Below are 16,330 nucleotides of genomic sequence, written 5' to 3'. Positions count from 1 at the left end.
TTATTGCTCTTTATCGTATTTTGGAACTAATTACATTTACAGCACCACCAAACAAATCAAAAGCTATTGAGAAGGGATCACAGTCTCCACAGTACTGACCACCATTTCCACCAACTTATCTTTAATTTAAGATGAAGACTGAAATCTTGGCCCCTTTGAAGTGAGTGGCAGAAATCCCATTGACTCAGCAGGGCCAGGACACCATTGGAAGGAGTGTCCTTCATTTCAAGTCTGAAGAGTTGAAGTTCTTGGATTACACAAAATGAGAAACAAAGAGTTTTAAATGATTTATTTGATTTCTCCACATGATCACAGTTATAGTTTTACATCAATAGGGTCTGTTACTACTTACAAACAGAATGCATATTAAAATGAAAGCACTCCTTTCTTCCCCATAGTTACAAAAGGGGTCTCAAGCCTCCCCAGAACAGAAGCTTCTTGTATGCATAATGTTTTTTGAAGTCTTTAACAGTCTGCATTCAAGACCTAATTCTAACAGTTTAATACAACTCAAAGCTGATTTAAGTTCCTAGCAGGAGATAGGCAACCTCAAAGTGACTGCAGACTTCTAGTAATACTAATTTACACACTATGTACAATTTAGAGAATTATCTATTCCCCCTACTGGTCCCATTTTCACCACCCCCTTTTCTCTTTTCCAAATTTAATCTTGTTATTGGTTCCACTTTTCTTTTAAATATATACACAATAATCCATTTTGCAGGCAAGAAGTGCGATGGTATTTTACAACGGAACAGCAAAATGCATGCTTAACTGCAGAAAACACACAGCTTCATATGGAACAGCAAGTCAACATCTAGAGATTCATTGTTTAAATATCTGCTGACTGTCTTTCAGCTCATTTTATCAAGAAACAAGAGGCTTCTGCTGCATGCAGTACATGATGGGAAAATCATTCTACACTGTATGTTAGACTTGGGGTTTTTTAGCAATACAAGACGCACATTATATTAGGATGAACTTTGTTTTTTGTTTTTACATTGTTTTACATTTCATTCTTAACTTAAAAAAATAAAACCCCCAAATATATATTTGATTGTTGTCCCAGAAAAGATTTTTGTTGCCACACCTTCATTCTTTATGTTTCCCTTTCATTTTTTCAAATCAGCATTACTACTTTGCCACATCATTTATGGGAAAAGAGAAACATGGTCACCCTATGCAGTTCTGTACCAGTTTTTAATTGGCAATGGCATTTGAGAAAAAGACCCTCTCAATTCTACTCCTGCCTGCAGGCTGAAAAAATTAATTTTCTTAACCACACGCAGTGTTAAAGTACTATCATTTTCCTATTCTAGGCATGATCCACACTGCTCTAAGCAATTGTTAATCAAGGACGGAGTCAGAGAGGTTATACGACAACCCTAAAAAAGCAGCTAAGTTCTTAAGACTTATGCTGACACCAAGACACATTTGTTTGTTAAAAGAACATACAAACACACAGTCCAAAAAAAAAAAAAAAAACAAAAACCCAAGGTAAAAGTCCACTGTTTCTCCTCATTGACTTGAAATAAGAGAGTTTACAAATACTGTGCTCTTGTATGACCAGTTTTGTTTTTTAAACTAGCCTCAAAATGAGCTGTGATTTTACACATGCGACTTAATGCACCTAGAGGGTTGGCACAAACTCTTTCCCCACGTGTACATGAAATCATGTGTAAATGGTTCTTTGCATGCACATTTGTGACATCTCCTGAATACTTAATTGATTGCACATGGAAAATCAGTGGTCAAGCATTAAAATGTGGCTTACTGTGTAAGTTTAGAAAATTTATATGTAACTCTAATTTAAATGAATGAAAGGGGTTTTTAAACATAAAACAAATGCAGATCTAGGAGATTTAACATCTTCACTGTTAATTAACACAGCTAGAGTCAGATTTTCCTCTCCACTGATACTGCATATTCTACTTTTATTACATACACAGGCAATTTTACTTACATTATAACTCTGCATCTGAAACAAGTACAGACTCCATCACTCAGTGAAGAGGAGCATTCTTACCTCAGTTTTAATTAAAAGATGCGGTTTCTGAAAGATGTTTATACCTGAATGGTTCTTTATCTTTTCTGGAACAACCTATAAATTACAGTTAGACTCTACTATTGGTACAGATGTATGAAGAAAAGTCTACATATTGAAATATGTTATCACTTTACTTCAACTAATATCAACAGTAACACTGATATATTTTGCAAATATACAATATGTAGAGTGTAGCCTCACACTAATAATAACATTAGATGACATGCAGACAGTTCTACTTTCCCTTATAAGAACAGTATATATTTTTTTAAACTGCAAGGAACAGAGCCTCAGGGGACCCGTATGAGTCTCTTAAGGTAAGCCGCAGAATTTAGAATAGTATGAGTGATACTTAAAAATAATAATGTAACTACTCATTTTCTTTTCTTTTCATTTCATGAACATAATTTAGAGGAGAAGGAGCAGAAGGGGAAAACATATTGCACATGTGTGAAACAAACATGGACAGCTTTAAACAAAAGGCTAAACTCTAGATTGCTGTATTTGCTCTCTGTGGAGGTTAACAAAGTGCTCAGTTCGCAGTTTTGCTGGTATTGTGATATCAATGGTATGAAAGGGAAAAAATTACTCAACCTCTCCCCCCTCCCCCCCAAATATTAGAGATGCCATGAGCAAAGCCAATATGAAAAGTCACTCTCTTGTTCTCATGCCCTCATTATTCCTGACAATTTTATTACTGTTAAATAGAAAATTGACTGGCGGTTATTATTATTACTTTTACCCATCTCACACTGGAACTTTTTGCTCATCCTCTTCAAGGTTTGCTTTTAGGCTGGTACAGTTTTGCAGTTGTGATTCCTTTGTCTCTACTGTTTAGGTGTAAAGTCCTTGCAGTGGCTCAAAATGCTGAAACTACAAAGTAGGCGCCATGTATAACTTTGTACAGGATTTTGGGATAAAAATTGTATATAAATTTGCAAATGGTTTGATTAGAACACATAAGCAACAACAGCACAGCCTGTTTTTATGTGATGTCTTGCAACTAACTGGACTATGAAAGTGAGGGTTTGAGCATAAACTCAGCCTGCTGAGTGCTGGATACTTTCAAACTAACAAATGTGATGAGTAAAAATGGTGAAGCCACTTTGTTGCTAGCACATGGCTACATGGAATTACGTATTTTTTTAATATGTGTATATATATATAAAAACCCTATACTAAATTCTAAAACAAACCTTCAAGTTTTAGAGCACTTCCACCTGGAAACACTCTGACTAGAATTCAGCTTCATTGGGGGTAAAAATGAGAAATTATGGTAAACAGGAAACAAAGTAGCTGAGAAAGATGGAAGTTTGCCATTTTCATGTTCAAGATGAATGTTTTTGCAGTGTGTACATGCACCTGTTGTAACTCTTCATGTGTGTTCGTTAAATCATATGCATACAAAAGAAATGTGGATCATGTAAATTCACAGTTATCACAGCCTTTAAAGTGTCTAAGAATTTGTGTGACCAATGCTTGAAGATGACCACTGGTAAATGGTCATCCTACATTGCTATGGTATAATTACTGCATCTTAACAAGTTTGCTTACCTGAAATAGCAGAGCAGTTATAATACTGATTACGTATGATATTATCGTGTTAATAAAATAAGGATTTATACAAAGCAGTATTTGACTACAACATTTAAATGCTATGTTACTTGGCACATTTAGTAATGATTGCTTAGAAATCTTAGCAAGTCCAGAGGACTTTTAATGAAAATACTGAAATGTCTGAAATTTGTTTCTAACAGTTAATGTTTTTGGTCTACTCTTTCATATGCTATTCATCTATTATACTGTCCTATCAAGTAAGTGGAATTCCTTGTAAAGTCTATATTGCTAGTTTTGTGGACTGAAAAAAATTCTTTCCAAGCACAAATGTTAACTATACAGTATATATATATATTTATATGTATATATTTATATTATATAAAGTTTACTTACGTACTTTCATCAACCATATCAGGTCTACTTATTTTTTTTGCCCATTGACAAGAAAAGAGCAAGAATGCAACACTTGGTTCTGTATCACTTTTTTCCTTGTTTCGTAGACTAAGTTTTTATTATGCATGTAAAATTGTCAAGGGATTTGGTGTAAAAGATCGCTTTACCCATATTCAGCAAGCAGCATGTTTCCAAGGCAGTCGGAAATAAGAACTAACCAGATGGTAAACGTCTGTCGAGTAGATAAGTGAAACCAGTATCGGTTGCGCTAACTTGAATTATTTTATTTAGTAACAGCAAGCCTTTAAGCTCACACAACTCAAATTGTCTAGGTAAAAACTGACAATATTATTTGTTGCTTCCTGTAAGTGCCTTTGTAACTTTGTTTAAAACTATCATTATTAGGAGGGTCAATATGCTCTAGACTATTGTGCTGATGCCACTGTGTTTGGGCTTAGTGCTGGCTGAAGTGGAGGGAGGTGGTGGCGGTCCATGGTGATGCTGAGAGTGTTGGGGATGAGAAGAGTGCCCTGGGTGCGGAGGGGGCAGCGGCGGGTGAGGAGAGTGGGTATGCTGCGCATGGGCGTGCTGCATGTAAGGAGTATGCTGGGAGTGTGCCGCATGCTGGGAATGGGGCACATGTTGGTGATACTGGTGTGGATGCTGGAGATGCTGGGGAGGGTGATAGTGGTGGTGGTGGTGGTAGGGTGGTGGGTTCTGCTGCATATGACAGTACTGTGAATGGTGAGAATGCACTTGTGCCTGTGTCTGCCCCTCAGCTGGCCCTGCATGATGCATGGCAGAAGGATGCTGTGAGTGTTGCTGATGTGGGATTACTGGAGGGTGCGGAGGTTGCTGTGATGAGCCAGATGGTGGATGGCCTTGGGAAGGTGGCTTTCCCCTTTTACTACCAAATAAGGAACCTAGGAGTGAGGAGGAGTTAGGCATAGTCTGGTGAGGGCGAGATGGACACTCTCGGGTTGATGTAGCTCTTCGGCGCATGTGAGGACTGCTAATGATGGACCCCTAAAAAGAAATTAATAGAAATAAAAATTAAAAAAATCTTAAAATGTTTAAAAGAAAAAGTTCACACTGACCCACAAACTCCTCCTTCAGTGTTCACATGGGTGGACTATGTTAAGAGTTCTAGGAAAAATTTTACTTCCACCTTCTCTAAGTTGCCAATAAGGCATTCATGTCCTTCTTGGGGTATTTTAAGCATTAAATGTTCTTCTCTCAATGCTTTAATATTGAAAGCTATGACTTTAAATGAGAAAAATGTCATGGAAGAGTAACATGACATAAGACCTAGGAGTGTGTTTTTAAAGGAAAAATACATTTTTAAATACTGTAAAAAAATACCATATTTGCTTTTTTTACAACAAAAAATAAAACTACATTAAATTCAACCTAAATAGTTAAACACATAGCAGCAAATATTACAGTTACAATTCAGATTTCAAAACAGTATTTTAAACTTTTTTTTAATAGTAGTTTTCCACTACTATATGCCACAGTGCTGCTTCTCAAGCCTACCTCTGAAATATGTGTTAAATGGAACCATACCATTTTTGCCACTAAGATTTCTATGTGATTGTGTTTTTCTGACCTGTGGTCCAACGTTCTCTATTATTTAGCCTGGAATGGTGTATTTAGTTTCTGGAAGTTTGGGGGTTGTATTTTTTAAAAAAGAGTTAAGTGACACAACAGTACTTAGGCAAAGTGTGCTAGATTTAAACTGCAATCTACCTAAAGCAAACACAGAAAAAAAAAAAAAAAAAAAAAAAAGAAAAAAAGAAAAAATCTGCAAGCTGAATTCAGAGACATGAACAGTATATATAAATGGTTTGAAGATGAATGAAATCTCATGAAATCCACATTGAATTCACCTATCTTAATAATTTTTTCCTCCCATGCCCTATCTGTGCAATTCCATGGTGTCATGACTGCATACATTTAGCAATTTAACTCGAAAATAAGCAATGGGAATGGTTGAGCATGAAAGTCAATAGTTGTAGCTAAATACCAAACAGCAAGAACAGTGTACTTTGTAACAAAGAGCAAGTGGGCATTTAAGCTGGGACCAGACTGAAATGGTGGCAAAAGGACACATCATATTCATTTAACCATGCTTGCAGGAACAAAGGGAACAAGGTTAGCTCAAACCAAAAATGGCATTGGTCTAAAACAAGCTGTCAGTGCTTTTTAAGCTGGAAGAATACGGAGTGAGTAGCCTAGGCATGCATTTTATTTGAGGCAGGCAGGTTATATGTTAGAAGAAAAAAGAGCAAAAAAATATGTATATAAAAGAAAGGTTTGAAATGCACATCATCACATCCAGCTAGACATCAGTAACTTCCTACTTACTTCCATATTGCTGTCTAGCGATCCTGCACTGCTGCGTCGCCCACGCTTGCCTGCCCAGGACATGCAACACCATAGATTAGAGACTGAGACAAGACCCGGGTGAAAAACAGCTGCTTTCCCTGAATCACTAGAGGAGTCTCTAAATGCAACTAGAGGAGCTGCAGGGGGGTTAACATTGCACTGGACTGGTACAGCAGCTACTAAGGCAGAAACTTAGCTTTTTAAGGCCAGTAGTTATATTAAGTTTCTGTACCTGACTAATTTAAGAGGTATTGTTGTGAATCAACTATCGTTAGCGGGGTGTGATTTTTTAAAAATTTGTACAACTCTCAAAATACATGTATTTTAGCATCTATATTTAATAGTATGGTTATGATGTTGACCAGCAACAATTTTAAATTGTTTGACTTCCTGGAATCTAATTGTCTATGAAGTTTCTTTCTTTAAAGACTGGTAGCATATGTATATATATTTATGGGGTGGTATTAATCTAAATACAAAATTTAATAGTGGCATATTCTTAACTTCCGTGTGGGAGATTGGTGAGGGGCATTGGTTTCACCATTTCATTTTCAGTTTTGAACCTCAGTGGATTTCATATAATCTTCTTCATGAGGTTTAAAAAAAACTAAACTTAATTTTTTACCAATAAATCTGGAATCTGTCTTGACATTATGGCTAGATTTTGTTTGTTTAGCTGTGCAGTGCTTTATTCTTAAGTATGATGGATTCATTCTCCAATATTCTCAAATCGCCAAAGACATTTGCCTACAACTACACATGAAACACCAGACTGTTTGCCTAAAGAGCCAGAATACTTCAGTGGCTATATATAGGACACAGGATCCCAGATTTTCTCTCTTGTTTCACAGGAGAGAAAATAGCATATGGCTGCAGTGGAAATAAATATTTTTGAAAAGATAGCTTGTTGAGCATTGCTTTGCAAAGTTTCAAAATACTTTACCGGCAGGGTGTATAAACAAAGATAACCTCTGAAGAATGGTCAGGTTCTCAAAGCTTCTCTAAAATCTGCATGTTTTCAGAAACCTAAATTTTCTCAATGCTTTCCTGTAAGGCCAAATATCAAAGACAATCTCCACCCTGCATTGGTACATTGCTGCCTTCAGAATCTTCTACTCTAACAGGTGGTTTTGGAGAGGAATGTTTAGATTTCAGCATCACTGAACCTACGAGCCACCTACCCTCATCTTTAGAAGCCCAAAAGGCACATGGTACCAGAGCTAAAGAGAAGAACTTTGGGACTGGTTTGTAGGTGGGACACAACAATGATTACTGGGAGGTTCACCCTTACTTCTTGACAAACCCTCTCATAGACCAATTAAGACCCATAAGTCTTATACTATCAGTATGATCTAAAAATACCACCTATTGGATCCATAAGCGTAACTTCGACCTGGCTGGTCATGGGATGCCTCCCCAGTACAAACCCCTCTACATTGACATTAAATTGAGGGGAAGGCGTTTGTGGTCAAGGTGTTTTGTCTGGCTTGTTAGATTTGTTGGAATTTTGAACAATTCCCCTAGACAGGCTCTTTGTCAAAAGCTTGGTGGTTCATCTCTTGCTGCAGTTTTAGCCTCATAAAAACCATAACTGTGCTATCTTATGAACCCTCCCAGAAAAACTGGTTTTGATAATCCCTTTATTTTTACTTCTACTCAGGCTTTGATATTTTTCTGCTCTGCTAACGGGATTAGTACTGATTAACACTCAGATCACTCTTGCTTGCTTATACAAAAAACACAGAGGAAGACAGCCATCTCTTGACTTAGCAGTCAATATTGCAAATAAGACCGACAGCTGCCACAAGTCATTAAATGTGGCCAAAAATGAAGAAAAACAGGAAAACCTAATGCCTTTTGCATATGGCAAAGTCTCTAATAAAATAACCGTGAACACGGTATATACACAGTATATATGGACAGAAAGAGACAGATGGATTTTTGCTTAGAATAACTTCAGGGCAAAGTAGTACTAGCAAAGCCAAGAACAAACAGAAAATCCTACTTAAAATGCCTGTAATTTCCCTCAGATAGGCACTATCACAATAAAGAGAGCTTTGTTTATTTTCTTAAAAATAAATTGAACCCAATTCTGTATTGGCCTACAGTGTGATATGAAAGCTATTAAGTAAATCCTCTAGAGCATTCCCCCTGCCAATGTGTGTTTATACAAGACTGTTCTCTGGTCTTTGAGATGGCATCCCACCTCAAAAATGTTTCCCTAGAGCTGCAGCGTTCAAATGCATTTCAAGAAAATGGTGACTCTTGACTAGAATTGTATGTAAGCATAACTCTGTACTTGCATGATAATTAACAGCTGTGATGTAAAGCAAGGTGGTATTCATCAAATCTGAAGACCAGTTTTGCTTAATATATTCTGATCTACTTGAAATTTTTAAGGATGTTACTTAGAGTGGTTTTAAATTTATTTTTATAAAATTAAATTTCAGTTAATTTAATCTTTTCTGTTTTATTCCAACAATTCATTGATGTTAGATAGGAATATTCTTTGTAAGAAATATCTTTAACTTACATAAGTATAATATGTCCCATGTATATACATGCGTTATATGGGACTAAGAATATTTCAAGTTTATAGTGGAAATATTAAGTGATCACAATATTTTTACAAACTTAAACATTCCAAAAGAAAGTATAGAGTTTCATTAATAAAAATCCATTCTACCTTGCAGAAATTGATCTCACAGATGTGAACAGATTGTAACAGTAAATATAAATATTTCTCACTGCTACCCTGTATTTCTTGAAACTCTGTTCTATACCAGAGAGCTACATTGATATCTAAACAAAGTATTAGGATCTAGCTTTGTACATCTTGGGAAAAAGTTTGGAAAATGTTCTAAATTAATGTTTTGGTAAAGCAAACTAATGTAGCAGCTCTTATAATGATGAGTTGTCTTACTAGCCTCCAAAGGCTTTGAAATTGATATTCCCAGCAGAGCAGCAGCAGGATCTGTAACCATCTAGCTACTGAACTTATAGGTATTACCCAACCTGACTTGCTCAAAATTATCTAAACAATATGCTCTAATCATTAATTTAGAGAGACCACTTTCCAGGGTGAAAAGACTCTTTGTAACCTTCATATTTTCATCTTGTTTTCTGTGTGAAACAGATATAGTCTTAAGATCACACATCAATTGTGAAAATAGTTTCTTGGCATCTTCAAACAGATGATTCTCAAAATACTGATTAAGCCCCAGGAGATGAGAAAACAGCATAACCACGCCTTGCCTTGCTGAACTCCTCCTTCAGTGGAAAAGCAAACAGCGTCTCTTCCATAAGACAGAAAAGTTGTTGATACAAAGGTGTTTATATACAGTGTGGGGTGTCTTTGTACAACATACTTGTAAAATGGTTTGATATGAACATAGGCATATCACAGAAGACTTGATTCATAAAAATTTGTTTTATTTTAAAAAAACAGTAAACTATCATGCCCATTACTGTTGCTATTCCATTGAAGAATAGGAAATATAACAACAGTGACAAGGGAAGAGACAGGAACAATCTCTCCCTACTTGGAAAGCTCTTTTAATAAGGGAGAAGACGACTGCTAGTATCCAATCTCCTATATAGTATAGCAAAATCCATGGGAGAGGAAGGAGAAAATAACCTAGTAACCCTGCCTGCATCAGATGAGGGAGGAGCCAAGGGACTGCACCGTCTTATCACAGATTGATTCAACAGATGAAAGGGTTCTGTAACTGCATGAACTCAGAGTCTTTTTAAGGGGATTACAATGCTGAGAAATTCCACAATCTCTTCCATTACATTTTGGGATATAGGAAATTTTAAAAAATACATGATGAAATTATTAAAAAACAAACAAAAGAAACATTTAAAAGTTAAAGGTTGACAACTGAGATTATATGCAATATACAAATAGAATCATTTTAATTCTGAAACTAATTTATGTTTTTGTTTTGGTTTTGTTGTTCACTTTTTTTTTTCCTTAAGTAGTCTCTACTGGTCTGTGATTGTTTTGACATAGCTCAGGAGATTATGAGACAAGCACAACTTATAATAATAGTAACCATTATACCATCCTGCACTTCTGTGCACATTCCAATATTACATAGGTATGCCAGTTGTGTATTACCAAGGCAAACTATAAAATTACAATTTTTAAACCAGTGCAGTGTGTAAATATTATTTCCCCCTTACACATTAGAGATGGGGTGAATAAAGCTTGATTTCCACAGGTGCTCTCCACTGTAAACTCAATGTGAAAGCACTGGGTCCTCCAGCAACTCAAAGTCACTGGAATTCAGATTGACTAGCCTAAAACAAGCCAAAAAACCTGAGACACACAGAATCAGAAATGCAGCCAGTCTAATCCTCCATGCTCGGCTTTAGCAATCAAATCATTCCTCCCATGTACTGATGGCCATGATGGGACTCCACACTTTTCACATCTTTCTGTAAACCTACTTATCATGTAATTGTATATGGAGCAAGTGCTGAAACATCCAAAATTCTACTGGAAACCATAAAACTCAGCTTTAACTGCATTAAGGTTTGTCTTCTAATATTTTTATGTAGATTAAGAATTTCAAAGTCTGGGACAAATAAATTCAGCTCTTCCTTGACTATAGCTCAAAAATGTGTAATAGAAATGATAAATTTTTCTCTTGAGAAAAATAAAGCACTAAATACTTTTGACATTCACATCTTGGAACAGTTGGTTGCCATATTCTGCTTTTTATTCCGTGGAAAGAACTGTCAATCCACAATGAACAATACTATCTTTAAAATCAAGAGACCCTCATGCACATCCTTTTTGCAATTATGATTTAAGCTATCGTGGCAAATGCATGGAAGAACAACCATCAGGAAATGATTCCTGACATTGTTTCCTGACAGAGAAATCTTGCCTGTCCTTATGGTTTACAGCTTAGGAGTCAGAATCATTCAGGGTATCAACATTCATTAGATCTAAGAAGCTTATGAATCGTCACTCTTTTCCAATAGAGAAATTTAAAGTCACTTTCCACAGCTACCATTTACTACTGTGGTATCCGGTAGAGACTAATGGACTGGTTTCTTAAATAGTTTTGTCATATACCCATGCAACCAAAATGCTGTTCAATCAGATTTCCCCTTCACTGAATAAATATTTTTATATTTTCAATTTGTTTTTGCAATGTTCATTGGACAATTATCTGCCTTACTGCATAAATATGCAACCAGGCAATTTTCTCATGCTTACTAGATTTATTTCTGTTTAACTGTAGAAAGGAACTCTCCACAAATCCACTTTCATCATGCCTTTTCTTCCAGAAAAGCTCACATTCACACACAGTCCCACTACTCTTGTTCCTCTTCCTTGTTGATCCTGTGTTTCATCCACAAAAAGAATTGAGGCAACCTAACTCAGTATTCTTTTACAGAAGCAATTTAATATGGTATAATCACTGGGATGCAGTATCTTGCTAACTGAAAGAGATTTCTTTGTTTTTCTATGGATCATCTCTCCCATATAAAAAAAAAAAAAAAAAAAATCAGCCTCACATGCAAGCTATTCACTGACAAAAGGCAGAGAAGACATGTATAATCTCATTAAAATTACTACACCAAATAACAAAGCAAATAACAGGTATGTAATTTCTCAAGTCAGTTGCACTGCACAAGACCAAACAGAAACTCTCCATAATTCTCAACTATTTGAAGTTAAAATTAAGTTTAGTTGGGTTTAACAAACTCATTGATAAACCCTCCAGTCTGTGAGTGATTTCTACTTTTTGTTATGGAAAAAAGCTATTTTCAGTAATAAGCATGCCAATTGTAGGCATGCCCTGTTGAAACATGAAATGTTTTCATGAAAACAAATACTTGTTTATTGCATAAAACCCATAACATGAATTTAAATACATGGCAATGTTTGAAAGACAGGGATGAAAAATTCCTATGGGATGAAAAAAATCAATCAGAAATCACATTTATGGGTACAGATACCCACTGAACTCACATATTCAACAATATGGTAGTTCTCATTCTAATGAAACAAAACCAAAACAACAAAAAAGGATGATGGAAGTATCCTCAAATATAACAGAGGATATAACAGTGATGAAGACTAGTGGCTTGATCCAAAATCCATTTAAGCCAATCAAGCACCAATATGCAACTTCAGCCTGATTTTGGATCAAGGTCCTAGGTCTTTTTAATGAAGCAAATGGACATATGAGTATGAAAGCCTAAACAGAGAATAAAATAATTGAAAGAGCTCACTCTCTACATATTTGTATGCACATACATATACCCACAAAACACAGGCTGTAATTTCAGTTTGTAACAACTTTATTTATTGCAGCATAGCTAAAATCTCTTAAGTTAAAAAAGGAAAAAGATAACTAGTGTCTACTACCAAAGATACACATAGTATTGAAATTATGACTATACTGTAAATCATCACTTCAATTAGAAGAACAAATCAGAGTATGTAACATAGACTATGAACTAAAAAAAAATTAAATATACATATATAGTTGCTACTATCCCCAGAAGTACTTTCTGAATAGTGGGCATGGTGTTCAGATATGAATTCTTGTAAATGACAGGAATCACATTTAACACTGAAGGACAAGGTTATTAGCCATGGTAGCCTGTATTACATAGGTATGCCAGTTGTGTATTACCAAGGCAAACCATAAAATAAAAACATACCAAACTTCCCCTGGCTTTTCTTTGGCTAAAAAATCACACCACCACTCCTTTCCAGTCTTTAGCTATATTCATGAGTTGATAAATCTTAAGACACATCAGTGGTTTTGTGAGATATCAGTATTCTTGTCCACTAAGGGTTCTTTTATTATATTGGCAATAGTATTTCACAACAACCTCTTTTGCAAGAATTGGGAACTATATCTTGAGTTACAAAACAATAAAAGAGCATCAAGGACACACTGTATCTGAATTACATAGCTCTAGACCAAATTTTGCAGGGCTTCACTCAATTTCATTCATCAAGGCGGTAATACAGGTACACTTGAGCACAAAATACACAGAAAGCGGTCATTACACAGAGACCAGTTTCTTTTCTTTTCTTTCTAAGCCTATCGTATGAAGGGGAAGAAGCAAAGGGGAAGAAAAAAAGAAAAACTAAGTGGTTTACTCCTAGCACAAGTCAATCATTTTTTTTATAAAACACTTACAATTTTTCCTCTGTCTTCACTCTCCTTTAAAAGTATACATAGCAATCTACAATGGTTTAAATGCTTTCAAATAGTGGTTGCTTAATAGAACAAGGGTAAAAAACAAACAGAAATTAAACACTAACTATGAAAGAGGAGCTGTTCAAAATGTTTGAAGTTTCAGTATTACTAGTTCTGGAAGCCCACTGTGAGCTGGACTTTATATGCATCATTCACGCATCTTTGCATGCACTAGTCAGAGCAGGAAATAAAGGCAGTGCTTACCTGCTTCAGACAGGTCTCTAAGGGAGCTGCTCAGTGCACTTCTTTTCAGCCCCTCCCCAGTAGCATAGCTGTCATCCAGGCAAGCTCTGTTCAGCGTCCCATTGCCAGAATCTTTTTTCAGGCTGGAGCATTGAGACATGCTTGGACGCACCACACCCTTCTGTTTTTCTAGCTCAGCTGAAACAAAGAGAATAATTTTGCAATTATTGACTATAATGAAGGATGTTATAGTCTAATACTAACATCACAATTTCTGTATGTGATCATGTATTACTGTGAATAATAGAAAAGAGTTCATTTTGGCACTGTTAAATGCCAGAGAGGAACTTCACCCCCATACTAACAGCTTCATATTACAGCATAGAGGATGAAAAGCTATTACTCTTTTAGAAATACAGAAGATAAAATTCCATGTTTAAACACCCATGTAACTTCCAGCAAAATATATCTATTTGTATTATGGCTACCTAATTGAGAGAATACAGGAATATCAACATGGAAATAAAGAAAAATTCAGTGAAACTTATTTGAAGTGCTGTCGTTGAGAATTTCAGAGTGATGTAAATCATCCCTAAAATTCTTACTGCAATTTATACTACAAATTACAAAACCACCTCTATTCTGTCCATTGCTATTTGCACTTTGTCCAGGCTAAATTTCCACTGAATAGTCAATGAACTCAGCTAGGGCTTAAGATATCATTGGGTTTTTCCTCTTTCTAGAATCAAAGCCATGGAAAAAACCCACATTATCTTAAACTTTTAAAGAGTTCTAATGGGTTATACACATACTCAAGATTTTCTTATTTTATCTTGAAAATGCTGTGTTGTATGTACCTTTGTACTTACACTCTATTCTGTGCTTTTCCATTTCTTGAACCTCTGCAATTGACTCCCTCAAATCATCTGTAAACTTCTTCCTGTCCTGAGGATTTGGTGCATTGAAATTTATTAGTACTTTGATATCTGCTCCTGGAACAGCTGACGTGAGCCGAATGCCATTGGGATAATCTAGAAGAAAGAGTCAAGAAAAACTAAGCTCTGATTATTCCAATTACTTTTCTTTTAAAAAACAAACAAACAAACAAAAAAACAACCAAAAAACCCAAAACCCTTAAGGCTTTTTACTAATATCACCATATAGGGGACAAAGTCAGAGAAATAAAAGTCTAAAGGCACAGAATTAGAATGAAAATCCCTAGGACTGCTTAACTGTCAAGATATCAAATAAATATTGAAAGGTAGTCTTTATGCAGCTGTTACCCTTAAGTTACAATGTATAATATAAAAGAAAAAACCCAGAAAAAAACCCAAAAAATTAAGCGGATAATTTTTGTTGCATGGAACAGATCCCATTATCTACCTTACTCAATTGTGACCAAAGTTTTGCTGAGTAAAGACTACTTGAATACGACTCAAGTACTAGAAACTGTCTTACACTTTTAACTTAATGTTTGCAGGAAGACAAACACACTAGCATGTACAGCTTTTAGTATTTCCTATTAAGTTGTGTTCCCTGGACATCCTACTTTCCTTTAAAAAAAAAAAAAAGTTTAAATTATCTGTGAAATTACATACTGAGGATGTAAAAGGGGTGAGGTCCACACCCCACCCCCCCCCCCCCCCCCCCCGCCTTTTGGCCCATATTATGGACATCTTCACAATAAAAGGCAGATTTTTCAGCAAACTGTCTTTGCCTCTCTTCTAGCTGCACATCTGAGAATGCAAATTTTTACAGCTGGTCAAAAATATCTCCTAGTTGAGATAGAAGGTTCATTTACAGAAAGACAGCTTATAATGAAGATATGTTCTGCTGTAGAAAACAGAATCAGCCTTTGCTTGAAGCACAGACCTGTCGAAACAGGGTGTCAGAACGAACTCAAGATGTGCATTCTAATTCCCAATGTTTACTTTTACTCAACTGCCTGACCTTATTGGTTTCCTAAAGCTCTCAAATATTTAGTTAAGTATTCAACCTGAAGTTCAAGTGCTCCCATGTACTAAAAATTCATTCCCTCAAGAACCAGCAGATGTAAGGTAGTCTCTTCCCTCAAAGCCATTAGGTTTCAACAAGACTTAAAATACTGAGAAACAAGTGCAAACGCTATGCTTTTTTAAAAGGATATCTTAACTTCCAAATCAGAGTCGAAACCAAAAGTGAAGCAAGTCCATTTACCATTCTCAGGTGAAAAAAGGTGCCAACTACTGCAAGCCTCAAAGGGTACAGAGGGGGAGGAAGGATAAGAATTTGGGGCTTCTGCCGGGGTCTAAAATCAACATCTTGCACAGAAGCAATGTATGGCTGATCTGCTTCTCCTGACCGCATGACAATTGCATCTACCTTCAATCAAGTAAGACAGCCACCTCAAGTTGTCTGCAGTTGCTGTCGTTCAGAATACAGCCAAATGGCCAAAAGCGCAGAGGAGTCTGGTGCTAGCAAGCTAACAGGTGGAGAGCATGGTGTAACACCATGTACAGTTTTGAACACTGAAATTGGATATACA

The 16,330-nt window shown here is 36.0% G+C and overlaps 1 protein-coding gene across 18 annotated transcripts in view; it reads right to left on the bottom strand.

Annotated features, from left to right (window-relative positions):
* Positions 1–274: 274 nt before the first annotated feature.
* The window catches only part of IQSEC1 (IQ motif and Sec7 domain ArfGEF 1), a 357,083-nt gene continuing 341,027 nt past the window's right edge, over positions 275–16,330 (bottom strand). For 12 of the 18 annotated variants that reach the window (XM_041118603.1, XM_041118605.1, XM_030043627.2 and 9 more), the window contains 4 exons: positions 14,664–14,837; positions 13,828–14,004; positions 6,365–6,414; positions 275–5,023 (listed from right to left, as the gene is read on the bottom strand). In XM_041118603.1, coding sequence (XP_040974537.1) covers positions 4,418–5,023; positions 6,365–6,414; positions 13,828–14,004; positions 14,664–14,837 — 1,007 coding nt within the window. In that variant the 3' untranslated portion in view covers positions 275–4,417. The remainder of the gene's footprint in view (positions 5,024–6,364; positions 6,415–13,827; positions 14,005–14,663; positions 14,838–16,330) is intronic. The other 6 variants (XM_041118604.1, XM_041118606.1, XM_030043637.2 and 3 more) reach the window with 4 other exon arrangements.

Source organism: Aquila chrysaetos, chromosome 20 (assembly GCF_900496995.4).
Source record: "Aquila chrysaetos chrysaetos chromosome 20, bAquChr1.4, whole genome shotgun sequence".
Classification (NCBI taxonomy): Eukaryota; Metazoa; Chordata; class Aves; order Accipitriformes; family Accipitridae; genus Aquila; species Aquila chrysaetos.
The sequence above is the reverse complement of the archived record's forward strand: the minus strand, read 5'-3'. Positions and strand labels throughout refer to the sequence as shown.